The 14,504-nt window shown below is 35.9% G+C and overlaps 1 protein-coding gene across 1 annotated transcript; it reads right to left on the bottom strand.

Moving 5' to 3' along the window:
- Positions 1 to 484: 484 nt before the first annotated feature.
- Positions 485 to 8,188, bottom strand: LOC127865739 (uncharacterized). The gene is made up of 5 exons (XM_052405679.1): positions 8,055 to 8,188; positions 4,637 to 4,670; positions 3,353 to 3,616; positions 2,679 to 2,716; positions 485 to 1,720 (listed from the first exon to the last, which is right to left on the bottom strand). The coding sequence occupies exons 2-5, from the start codon at positions 4,659 to 4,661 to the stop codon at positions 1,667 to 1,669; spliced, it is 381 nt and encodes a 126-aa protein (XP_052261639.1). The 5' UTR covers positions 4,662 to 4,670; positions 8,055 to 8,188; the 3' UTR covers positions 485 to 1,666.
- Positions 8,189 to 14,504: the final 6,316 nt, after the last annotated feature.

Below are 14,504 nucleotides of genomic sequence, written 5' to 3'. Positions count from 1 at the left end.
TCTTATTTGTTGATATAATTCCATTAAAAAAACAAGAGCTGTCTCCATCGGAAAACATAATTATGCCCCCGAAAAAACATTTTTTCGAAACCTAAACGCAGATTTCGAAACCTAAACGCGACCTTAAGGTCAAGGTCAAAGGGGTCAAAACGTTTGTGCGTATATAAAGGTCTTGCCCATATACACATACATACCAAATATGAAGGTTACATCTGAAGCAACATAGAAGTAATGAGCATTTTTCGAAACCTTAACGCAAAAGTGTGACGGAAAGACAGACGGACAGACAGACGGACAGTGCGATTGGCATTAAAAACAATTAACATTGTTCACAGTTTGTATACACAGTTAGGAAATGCATTTGGTGAAGATATTTGGTAAAGAAACTAAAATATTCAAAACTATTCATACTAGTCTCCCCTACTCGGTTGTTTTGATTATTCAATGCGTGTTAGAGATTAACGAATAAAAAGAAATACATGTATGCATTTAAATATTTATTCATTTTAATGTATTATCAGTTATGCAGTAAAAATATAAATAGTCGTTACAGTAGGTATGCGTCTCTGTTTATGAAAGGCTTCACATTTATCATTAGCGAATGGACATAAAGAAAAGTAATAGTCTCAAACAACTAGTAAAATTTTTCGGAAGCCTTAACACTCGTCTCTTCTATATAATCACATTTGTATGTATCGATTATCTGTAAATGGAACTTTGATTTAATACTACATGTATTTTTGAAACCCCGCGTATGTCACGTTATGCGTAATTTGACATTGATTAGTCAACCAATTATGAGCTCTGTGTTAGAACGTTACCGGAAGTTAATCAGTTAATGTTATACACTCGATAAAACGCCCACAAACTTTGAGGATATTTTTAGAAAAAAAATAATAATATGACCTAATAAGCTATATTACGTTTTTATTCAAAGTTCAGAATGTCATAGACTGTAACATTGTAGCTAATGGACATCGTCGTTTTTGACTTTCTTAAAGTCATAAATGAATCAATGTTTGCAGAATGCTATCAAAACCACTCAAATTGCCGTCTCAATTCTTCAGTCACGAACACCACATCGTAGTTATCCTGGGAGCTTACAAACGCGTAGAAAATACGCATGCTTTTCGTATAAGCTTTGTTAGTATGTGCTAGTATATTAAAAATACGTTTTTGTTTCGTTTAAGTATATTACAATTAACGTCTCATTCAGTAAAACTATTATTTAAAAGAAGACTACCTGCCCATGCCATTGAGCACACACGTGTAATTAAGTTTTTTTTCGTATCAAGAATTTAGTGGAATATTGTGTTTAAAGTCTCAATAAATCATGTGATTTCCGAGCCTTTCCAGCTTTAGCTCCAGAGACAACCTTTTCCATTTACGCATTTAAATCAAATAAGAGAAACTGTCTCTTATAAAAAGTAAATTAATATTATACAATGTTTTTGTTTTTTTAATTTATAAACAGCATACATGTATTAGTTTAGTAGCATTGGTAAACCATTAGATATTTTCGTTTGAAGCGGAACGTATTCTGTTTAGTGTTCGTATAAATCAAGCAGCTATTTTACTAAAAGACAAATATATATATATATAGTTGTTTTGTTGTTGACCTCAGCATATCAACCGTTGTTTCCGATCTGTTTCCATTGTTAACTATCTAGACCAGGAAGAGGGCTGTTGCCATCGTTACCGCGAATGCTGAGTAAGTTAACTGCAACAAAAAGCAACGCTGACTGTATGAGCAGCTGAATGATTCATGCTAGAGTTTCACTTAAATTTATTGGCGCTGCCGATAAATTAAGATATTCTAAAATAGTATTGTTTGCAAAATGATTACAAATGATCCACATGCATTAAAATGAATTTATTCACAGATAGGTGAAATGACGATTTTTAAATTAATTGTTATATATTCAAAAAAGAATGAATGCATTATGTTTAACCTATGTATGCCTAGAGTCTCGAAAAAAGGACTTTGCAAACAGCGTAGACCCAGATGAGACGCAGCATGATGCGGCGTCTCATCAGGGTCTGCGCTGTTTGCTTAAAGGAATTTCAGTAAGTTATATTCTAAATATAGAAATAAATATACTAGACATCCCTAATTTTGGAAATAAATTGATCCAGTTTAGAAGGATGGGAGAGCCCACTCAGCATAAATGGGTTAAACGAGCGAAATAAAGCTCTTGAGTAAGACAAATGTTTAAAGTAGCGGTTCAAAAACGAATAATCATCATTCGAAATCGGTAAAATAATAAAGCGTTTGTAATGCTTTTCCTCAATTATTTGGAAAATAGGACGAGCATAAGCATGTTTAAAAATGATCATGAACGGCTGCGTTGCACAGTGGCAGCGTGTTGGTTTTTGGTTTCAGAGTAGCCGGGTTCGAATCCATCGGATGGCAATATTTTTTCCAGTTTTTTCTTGCCATTATAATTAGTTGAGACTATTAAAACATTATAGATGCGTTAGTAAACATATTAAATTACATGTTCAAAAATACGAAAATCTGTTACAAGTCCCTTTAAAGCCTTCGCGATTAACCACGTTAGGTGTAAGCTATCTTTAATTTTACTCAGTGGCAACGGATTCCGGATGATTACTGTGGTAATTGTATGGTAAATACTTGAATATAACTTAACTAAGTAAGTTACACATAATGCACTTACCACGTGTCCACTGCTATGCGCTGACGTCGTCATTGTTCCTTAAATATACACCAACATATCTTTAAATGCTGCTGAACACAAAGTCGTTCTACATACATTTGACAAAATCAGAATTTCATGTTAGTTGTGTTCTTTATCAACATGCATGACGGAGAGAATTCATGGAATTGAAAAACATCCTGTTTCCTACTACACGAATAGTCTTATAACATTTAATAAATTTAAAGGGCCTGGTTGTCGTTAAAACTTTAAACAAAAACAAACATTCACAAGCATTAACATCATTACCTTGTGATAAACAAATGAATGCGTGTTTTTGTGCGGGTGCGCGCGCGTGCGTGCTTGCGTGCCTGCGTGCGCGCATGGTGCGTGCTCGCGTGCGTGTGTGCATTTTTAAATAAACATAATATTGTGCTTTACAATTCAAAAGTTGTCGATGTTATTCAGTTAGTTTAACATGTCTAAATGCAAAAATGTTAGAGGAATTCTCGGGCAGCTAAATCTGTAAAACAGGTCCCATAAATATGACGTAACAACATGCTGATTACTCTCCAGTCATACAATATAGCGCAATCAGAAAAAAATTGCATTGCGTTTGTCAGAGATTTATTTTGTTTGGCCATTTAAATTAAAACAAAATCATTAAAATCCTAAGTAAATTTTTTGAGCGTTACCATTTGAGCTGGTTGTATTGCTATCGGTGGTGAGAGACCCGGTTGTGGTTTGTAATGAAGTAACCGTGGTACTAGATGTGCCGGAAGTGGATTGTGGTGAAGGATTGCCTGTAGATATACCGGCCGCAGGTGTAGATGAGCCGGCCACAGGTGTAGATGAAGTGTCTGTAGTGGTGCCCATTGTCGTAGTCGTTGTAGCACTAGGATTACGTGTAGCCATACTGCTTTCCGCTCTGACTACACTTATGAAGGCGAGGTTTAGAGCTGAAATTGTATGTATATATAAAGTGTTTAACGAAAGATAAGACTTTCCTTCCATCATCATTTCGTCGTCAACAATTAACATCATTACTGCTACAATGAGCACGCAACAGTGAGTTTTAACATGTTAATAATGTTATTGCCATGCGCTTTGTTGGACTTGAAGTCAATAGCCATGTTTGCTCGTGCAAAAAAAATGAAAGTATGAGATAGTGACGATGATGATTATGATACTTATAGTGTTCAATTATCCACCTTAAAAAGATTTTGTACTGTCTCGTGATCAAATAAACATAAAACATTCTTAAATCTATTAATAACGCGCAACTCAATCTTGAACAATAATTCTTCATATGTAAGATCATATTCTTCGGAGATATGTTAACTGGGAGAATAACGCCCATAACTATTGATCATCGCTTGTACTGGTAAGTATGATAGATAGTGATTGGTAAAACTGTTGTATTTTTCACCAGCGATGTACAGTAAAGATAATCTTTACATGCGCACAGGCTAATCAGGGACGACACTTTCCGCTTTTATGGTATTTTTAGTTTGAAGGAAGTCCCTTCTTACCGAAAATCAAGTTTAGGCGGAAAGTGTCGTCCCTGATTAGCCTGTGCGAACTGCACAGGCTAATTTGGCACGACACTTTACGCACATGCATTAAGCCCAGTTTTTGGTAGAGACTCATGTACTACTTGGTAGAGACTCATGCACTACTTGGTAGAGACTCATGCACTACTTGGTAGAGACTTATGTACTACTTGGTAGAGACTCATGTACTACTTGGTAGAGACTCATGTACTACTTGGTAGAGACTCATGTACTACTAGATGGAGACTCATGTACTACTTGGTAGAGACTCATGTACTACTTGGTAGAGACTCATGTACTACTTGGTAGAGACTCATGTACTACTTGGTAGAGACTCATGTACTTTACGCACATGCATTAAGCCCAGTTTTTTTCAGAACACGGCTCAGTTTAACGACATGCGTGTGACTTGATTCATGTACTTACCAATTAGAATGACAGCAAGCTTCATTTTGAGACTCTAAAATAAAACGTAAGTCATTGTTAAATATTAAAAGCAGCCAGTTTGCTAGTATTACAATTAATGCACTCCCACTCTGTTAAACCGTCACCAATTCCCGTTAACATTTTTACACATTCTCATCATCTTATTTTTCAATTACTCGTTAACTCGATTAAGACGTTATATTATTATTGAACATGCGTGTAATTGTATGTGCAAAAGTGGTATAAGAGTAATTTAGGAGACTATGCATAACATACCTGCACTAAAAATGTGATCTGCACGTTTTGCACCTCGAATAATGTGTACGATGAACAAAGTTAATAGAATAGATGAGCGACTGTTTACATGTGAGGCAAAAATAAGTCATTTGCTTTCACTAATTTATCAACAAAATATTATATATAGGTAGGCAAACGTTGTTTTTGGTTGTTGTTTGCCACACACAAGTTGTTTCCCATTTTAATTGATAAGGCCCCAAAATAAGTCCTTTGTTTCCACTAATACCTCAAAAACGAATAGGGTAGGTAGGTCGACTAATCATTTTTTCGTGTACAATACACCAGTTATTTTCCACTCTGTGTGCTGTTAAATGACAGTTATGATTCAAAGTTCTTGACATAATGTCGTCCCTTATATTCAAGCTTAAGTTTGAGATAAAAAGCGAATGTCATAAAATGAGTCGCGTTCTGAGAAAACTGGGCATAATGCATGTGCGTAAAGTGTCATCCCAGATTAGCCTGTGCAGTCCGCACAGACTAATCAGGGACGGCACTTTCCGCCTACACTTGATTTTCGGCAAGGAGGGACTTCCTTGAAATCAAACATACCATAAAAGCGTAAAGTGTCGTCCCTGATTAGCCTGTGCGGACTGCACAGGCTCATCTGGGACGACACTTTACGCACATGCATTAAGCCCAATTTTCTGAGAACAAGACACAAATGATCGAACATTTATAAAACTTAAAAAGCCAAAAAGATTAAGTCGGCATAACAATAAGGGTCTGTCGGTAAAAATAAACAAACTATTTATAGGAATAGAGCAAGCCCTAGAGTTTAAAATAATGTACACAAAGTGAGATGTTTAGTGGCTAATTTCAGTGTTTAGGAAACTCATTTAGTATCTAAGTAAAGCAAGTATAAACTGCATAATTGATTATATATGTACATGTATATGGAAAACAATGGTCCCTTAGTGAAATTGTACAAAAGCATGTGAATCCCCCAAGTTTATATTGATAAAGCACATGTCGTGCATGGTAATTAATATTTTTTTTACGCAAATTGATTTATTGAATGATAGTCCTATAACAGTCAACTCAATACCGGTAACAAGACAAGACATAACCTAGATAAAGCACACGGAAACAACTAAATCATAAGACGATGATTCAAGAACCCCGCAGCAAAAAGGCTTCCGGGTTACTATAACACATCCAAAGTTGTTGCTCGTCTTTCTCTATAGATTATTACTTTCACAATTAAACTGTTTCCCAATTTTAAATACAACATCGTATGTAAATTATTGTCTTTTTATAGGCAGTTTATGTTGGATTCTGCCCAGTGTTACACCTTACAAAAAATATTATTAAATCCATATACAAACTGGTATAGAACATACTTAGTTAAGGAGTTAATATAATAGTTGTCGCTGAATATAACAGGTGTTTTGTCAATTGAAAACAAAATATATAGTAGAGTTTGCATAATAATTATTATCTGTTGCGCGCGAAACTTGTATTTTCACCACCCATACGTAATTATACATGAGTTTATGCATCACGGAAAATTTTTCGGAGACAATATTAAACTTGTTTTCGACTTCCAAAAGTAAAAGACCGTTCAATAATGGATAACGTCTTAAATCAACTGAATCATAATCGAGCATATGCACTAGTTGATGAGCATTTTGGAAGTGTACTTCGTATGAGCTTTGGTAACCATAACCACTGGTGTCACAATGACCCATGGGAGGATAAAGAACAGCTCCAAAAAGGCCGATGAAACAGTTACACATATAAAACATAAACCAAATCAAAATAATGTTAAATCGACTTCAAAATATTATTGAATACTGGTAAACGTTTGTTATATACCAAACATCAGTAAAACGTAAATCACACAATTTTTGCAATCGGGACTACAACCGTTGGTTTTGTTTTTACGTGACTTTTATTAGAATATACTGTGTTATTATACTAAAAAAATGTCAACAAATAATGTACACTTATTATCTTGACATTTATGGCAGTATTTATGGCAACATATGCCCTGACTTTTTTGTTGTTGTTTGTAACGAGATTACAATGTAAAGCTTGCATTTTGTAGGCGGCTTTTTGGCACATAACCGCTTTTCTGACTGGGCAACAATCAAACATATTTGACACATTTTACAACATTCTTGCTCATGGGAAACAATAAACAATTATTGATTAATCATTCACTCAAAATAACAATTAGGATTGTGATTTTTATCTCCTGTAATGTACTTATTTGTCGATAACGATTACTGTCCCTGAAATTAACAGCAGTTCATAGCGTTTAGTTTAAACTTGATGAAGTTATCCATCACGGTGACCAATGATAACGATTTTGTTAACTGATAAACATGTTACACAGATAATGACTTGTATACCATAGTCCCTAATATCAAGTGCTTGAAATAGGTGCAGTAATACAGATCGACGATTAAACTAGTGTCTTCAACAAACACATTTCCGTTTAATCAACCATACCAGTGACAGTGTTCATCTAAATCTACGACCTTAACAAATATATAAGCAAAGGAGCTAGAGTAAATAGTCAATAGCTAAATCTACGACTGTCAGCCAATTCAATTAGGTCAGTGTCCGTACAACAGCACATTATACGACCAACAGCTGAATGTGCCCAATAAATATAAATAGTGCCAACTGTGACCAGGTCAACCTACGCGTCCGAGCAAAGTCAACGACTTAAAGCTCAATTAATCGAAAAGTCACCCATTGGTACACAATTTATACTTTTAATAAAACTTCTATCAAAGTCCACATAAATATCTAAATCTAACATATCAGTGCCGGTATTTTTCAATGTTATATATGACTAATTGCTATCAGGTAACTGGAATAAAATATAAGATGCTCAAAAACTAAATACATAAACATAAATATGAAGAACTGTTAATTAAGCTGTTGTAATAAGTGAAAGCTTATTTTATTATTTCCGCCTCTTTATATTTTCAGTTTAATGTTTTACAAATATCATTCCAGTGTAAATTGCATTTAACGTCACTAATAACTGTAAGTGGACTGCAAAAGCTGTTGCACTTTTCCGAGATGCATAAGGCTCGTTTTTTACCGACATGCCAAATAAATTATTATTACATATAAAGTGAACTAATTAAACGAAATGAAGTCCTACCTGGTTCGTTGGATCCTTCCTACACGCAAAGACGTTGCTATTGAAATGGACGAGATATTGACTCGTTCAAGTGGGCGACATTAATGTATTATCACATAAATGACAAGGATGATACAGGCGATAACACTATCTCTGCTCGATTTAGTCTCACCATCCCACAGTGAACAGTTTGAAAACTAGATAACGTTTGTTACTGCTACAAACAAATGTTAAGATATGTTTAATTTTCAACGCCCTGTGAATCATTTTAAATGGTAAAACAATGATATAAAAGTGCCTTATTTTGCTGAATTTTTTAAGCATTCATGTGAATGCAATATTGAAATCAAACTTCATATAAAATCGATGATGGAGTCATTTTAATTGAACATGATCAGCTGTCATACCAAGTTGCATATTTTAGATATGTATTAGACTGTTAACAACTTATATACTCTTAAATGCGAAAATGTTGATATCAAGCCAGAAATGACGGATTTTTGGCAGGCCGCGAAAAAAGGCCTCGTTTTGTACTTGACCTTTGACCTGTTAGTTTGCTTTGACCTTTGTTGTTCGTTATGGTCGTTATAATATTTAAGCACGTGTGGAAATGGTAGAGAAATGAACTGCACATGATGTACTTTCGATTTCATATTGCGAAAATTTATTACCGAATATACTGAAAATATGAAAACTTAAAAACTTTTTTTAAGTTATGTAATATACCAGTCGTGATATTTTAATCAATATGAACTAATAATTGTACAAAAATACATGTACGGTATTCTATAACTTTTTCTTTTTTCGTCAATCTGGTTGACAGCCCCTTTAAAGAATTCAATTACAATTTTAAATAAATGCCAAAATCTGTGAAAAGGTCTCTTTAAGATTTAATATCAATTTTGGCGCAGAGCGTATAAAACAAGGGCGTTCACCTGAGAAGTGAAGGGACTTAACTATTCTGTGAAGGTGGAGTCGAAGATAGAAATATAAGGGGGATCTGCCCCACCCCCTAGCAGCGAAAAGTTTCAAATAACCAAAATATTCTCACACTAGCATATATATTATAAAAAGACAATTATTTAGGAGTGAGATTAATACAAATGTGGTAAAAAATATGACTTGTGGAAAGTTCAAACGATTGTAAATTGCAGAAAATGGAAATCTACAGTGCCACGTTACGGTTATGTTTTTTCAAAAGGGCGGAAATTAAACTTATGGCGTTTAGACATAAGACGTAACTTAAAATTAGAGACTACGAAATTGGAATTACGAAACTCTAGAAACATCAGGAGCGAAATTAGCATTTTAAATTTTTCATAAAACCTGAACTATTTTTTACGTTAGTCGAGATATTACCACGCCCTCGTGGCTACATTTTTATACGAGCCAAAACCATTTTCAAAATCATCCGATATATGATTGGGACAAATATACAGACCAAATTTGATAACACTAAAAATGAGTGTTAACAAGGTTTCAATATACCCACAAAAATAATAATGCCCACTTGCCCAGCCTTTAGACAGCCGTGTTTTTGTTAACGGACCGAAACTACTTTCGACCTCAGCACAGATATAATTAGAATAAAATCTTCTGTACACGTTTCAAGAACATTGAACTTAAAAAAATGTTACATTGAGAGTGTTTTCAAGGTATTTACATGTATTTATAATGGACAATAAATGTGCAGATAGCAAACATTTTTAGAACGGCCGATTTTCTAAAAACAAGTGTAATTAACTTTTGAGTTCATTGAGCAATTGGTACGATCAACAAACATGGTACAAGAAAGGTAATTGAAAACATGTTCATTTGTGTGAAAATGCTGAAGACTTGTAACAGCATAAAAGCTAAACGGGCAGTTTCCGATTATTTAAAGGTTAAACATCATCAACTCCTAATGCGATGAGACTAACTATGAAACTTGAAGTCTATTACTATTACAATCATCGTTCAAAAACAGAAAACTAACGATGTGAGTCAGAGAAAACAATAGTGATCTACAGAATGACCGAACAAATTTAATAAGCACACAAACATATCAATTTTTATGCGGGAGGGATAACTATGTTCAACTTATTAAAATCCATCTGTTTTGCGCAATACGTCTGTGTAAAGTTAATTTTTGCAACAAAAAGAGTAAAGCATTGATCTTATATATCACAAACGTCTGTTATCTACTTGATACAAAACAGCTGAATACCCATATACAATGAAAATGTTGTAGCAACAGGACATACTGAACACACTTATCTTCACACTAGGCGTTCGATGTACTATTAAAAGAACACATAATGGCGTCTGTTATTACCGGTAGTCAAAACACGGCCACGTTTTGCATGCCTTTAATAAAGACTGAACATATAACACATGCACTGCTCCTGTATTATATTAAAAAGAAGCCCATCCTTTTCAAGACCCTTAATGACCACATTTCGACTTCTTTAGTATTTTCACGACGGTTTCTAAAGGCATTTGATACAGTAGTATAGGCGCAACACATCCTCCACACGAATATGTACTATCGGCTAAAGAAGGTCATCACTTGCACGACCCTTCGTGTTCCAACAGCCATTGTTTCACTTTGTTCCTTGTCCCATGGGAATAATTTCCAAGCTGGCCGTTTTCCTGTATGACCCTGTGACATGGAATGATCAAACCAACCGGATTGTTCCTCATAGCCTGGCCCACTGCTCTGCATGCCTTCACGTTCCCGCATAGTCTGGCCAGCCCACCGTAGGATATAGTTTGGCCAATCTGAACCTCTTTTAGCAGTGTGAACCACACTTTTTAAGTGAAAGACCCTACAATATGTAATATTTATTAGTCGCTTCACGTGAAAATAAGTATTATGCCATATCCTATCAGTGTAGCTCCAGACCAGCCAGCGCGCCCGTGTAGTCCGGAAAGGAGCTACCATATACGCTTATGAGACCAACAAACCCTGTGTGACTATAAACGAACAGGGTAGCTCCTGTCGACACTGTGCAGATTCGCAGGCTGGAATGGGGCTACAATGGCCGCATATGACAAAAGACCCATTCTCGCATGTAAGGCTTGTAAATAATTAGAGTTTGTCGCATTAGTGAATAATAAGCCAACACTGGTTAAAGGCGTATTTCAGCAAATCTGAGAAAGAATGAGACAATAGCCATTAAAAAATACTGACAATGTGAAATTTAGGGACAATACAATTGTTCTAAACATAGTGAGAGGTGAATACGGGGATGCGTATTTTAATGTGTTGACCTAATCGTTTAGTATATTAAAAATGAAACTTGTTCAGCGCAACAAACCGTTTATCTGGGGCAAAGATGTTAATCTATGTTATCAATGTCGAACAGTTTGTGAATGCTCAAATGATAAACATGTGTGCGTTATCTCAGATGCACATCACTTTGGGATAATGCATGTACGAATTTAATTTACTTCAGAATACATGACCAACATCATTTGATAACGATAGGAAAAATAATACAAATTATCTTGCTCTTATTAAATCTATACCTTTATATTCCTGTTGAATTATTTACCGTAAACAACGAACAAACAACGGTCTGTATGCATGTCTTGAAAAATATCTTTGTTGGACAGATATTACTGAAGGTTATTTCATTCTAAGGTTCATAATGCCTAATAAACACTCCAATAATTTGCATTGATTATCAATGGAGTAGTGGCCATTTTATGCATAACATGTAATATGTTTTTAAATCAATTGATGTATGATGCATATTGTACTGAGCTGTATCAAAATGGTAGCTTGCTGTATTTGTTATATTCATGTAATCCCAGGTGTACCTGAATTATCCAGTCATTAAACCTCTGATTGACCTATTGGGTATAAATCCAAATATCCTGATAATATGTCCCTGTCCCATATAAAATCACGCCCAATACAATATCATACCGACCTTCCCTACCGATGTGTTGACAAATACTCGGTGTAGCCACCAGTCTCTTCTCAGGATGGCTGAAATACGCCTCCAGCCAGCTGACACAGTCTACCGCCGGCTTATATGTGTACCCATTGTCCTTGTAAGTCTGGGACAGTAGGCCTACACTTTTACTGAAAACGAACAAAAGTATCCCACTGGCAGGATGTTTATTACAAATTTAGTCTCATTTAAGACATTTTTTGTGAGAACAGTGAAGTAATATCCTTCTTGGAAGAGACTCATGCACTTTTTGGTAGAGACTCATGCACTACTTGGTAGAGACTCGTGTACTTCTAAGTAGGGACTCATGCACTACTTGGTAGAAACTCATGCACTACTAGGTAGAGACTCATGTACTTCTAAGTAGAGACTCATGCACTACTTGGTAGAGACTCGTGTACTTCTAAGTAGAGACTCATGCACTACTTGGTAGAAACTCATGCACTACTAGGTAGAGACTCATGTACTTCTAAGTAGAGACTCATGCACTACTTGGTAGAGACTCGTGCACTACTTGGTAGACTCATGTACTACTTGGTAGAAACTCATGCACTACTAGGTAGAGACTCATGTACTACTTGGTAGAGACTCATGTACTACTTGGTAGAGACTCATGCACTACTTGGTAGAGACTCATGTACTACTTGGTAGAGACTCATGCACTTCTAGGTAGAGACTCGTGTACTACTTGGTAGAGACTCATGTACTACTAGGTAGAGACTCATGCACTACCAGGTAGAGACTCATGTACTTCTAAGTAGAGACTCATGCACTACTTGGTAGAGACTCATGCACTACTAGGTAGAGACTCATGTACTACTAGGTAGAGACTCATGCACTACTAGGTAGAGACTCATGCACTACTAGGTAGAGACTCATGCAATACTAGGTAGAGACTCATGCACTACTAGGTAGAGACCCATGTACTTCTAAGTAGAGACTCATGTACTACTAGGTAGAGACTCATGCACTACTAGGTAGAGACTCATGCACTACTAGGTAGAGACTCATGTACTTCTAAGTAGAGACTCATGTACTACTTGGTAGAGACTCGTGCACTACTAGGTAGAGACTCATGTACTTCTAAGTAGAGACCCATGCACTACTTGGTAGGGACTCATGCACTACTTTGTAGAACCTCATGCACTACTTGGTAGAGACTCATGTACTTCTTGGTAGAGACTCATGTACTACTTGGTAGAGACTCATGCACTACTTGGTAGAGACTCATGTACTACTTGGTAGAAACTCATGCACTACTAGGTAGAGACTCATATACTACTTGGTGGAGACTCATGTACTTCTTGGTAGGGACTCATGTACTACTTGGTAGAGACTCATATACTACTTGGTAGAGACTCATGTACTACTTGGTGGAGACTAATATACTACTTGGTAGAGACTCATATACTACTTGGTAGAGACTCATGTACTTCTTGGTAGGGACTCATGTACTACTTGGTAGAGACTCATATACTACTTGGTGGAGACTCATGTACTACTTGGTGGAGACTCATATACTACTTGGTGGAGACTCATGTACTTCTTGGTAGGGACTCATGTACTACTTGGTAAGGACTCATATACTACTTGGTGGAGACTCATATACTACTTGGTGGAGACTCATGTACTTCTTGGTAGGGACTCATGTACTACTTGGTAGAGACTCATATACTACTTGGTGGAGACTCATATACTACTTGATGGAGACTCATATACCACTTGGTGGAGACTCATGTACTTCTTGGTAGGGACTCATGTACTACTTGGTAGAGACTCATATACTACTTGGAAGAGACTCATTTACTACTTGGTGGAGACTCATGTACTACTTGGTGGAGACTCATGTACCACTTGGTGGAGACTCATGTACTACTTGTTAGAGACTCGTGTACTACTTGGTAGAGACTCATACACTGCTTGGTAGAAACTCATGCACTACTAGGTAGAGATTCATAAACTTCTTGGTGGAGACTCATGGTGGAGAGGCAAAGATCTACATCTTTTGTGATATTTAACAAAAGCTATGCGCCATTCGGGGTGAAAAACAATCTTCAAGGGACCTTTTAACGTTTTAGTAAATTGAAAAAATAGAAAAAAAATAAGACTCGCACATGTTTGTTGTAATTATGATGTTTGCGAGAAAACAGTAATACTGAACATTTACCATGCTCTAAAATATCAATTATATTAGTCTGTTGACGATATAAAAACCTGAAAATTATAGGCCCTAAAGCGTTACAAACGCGAAACTATTGAATGATTTGGAGAGTTCTGTTGTTATCGTAACAGTGTGTGGCACTACGTGGATTGCTTATATAAAGTATAAAATACACATCTACCAGTATGATCACGGATGGCCGAGTGGTTTAGGTGATAGACTTTTACTCCAAGAGTTAGTGGTTCGAGCCCAGTTGATGAATACTTTTTTTCTTAAATTGTATTCTTATTTTTAAAAGGGAGCTCTTTGTTCCAACGTTTATAATTTTCAATTTAAAGAATTTAATGACAATTTTGAATAAATGCCAAA

This window comes from Dreissena polymorpha, chromosome 2 (assembly GCF_020536995.1).
Source record: "Dreissena polymorpha isolate Duluth1 chromosome 2, UMN_Dpol_1.0, whole genome shotgun sequence".
NCBI classification, from domain to species: Eukaryota; Metazoa; Mollusca; class Bivalvia; order Myida; family Dreissenidae; genus Dreissena; species Dreissena polymorpha.
The sequence above is the reverse complement of the archived record's forward strand: the minus strand, read 5'-3'. Positions and strand labels throughout refer to the sequence as shown.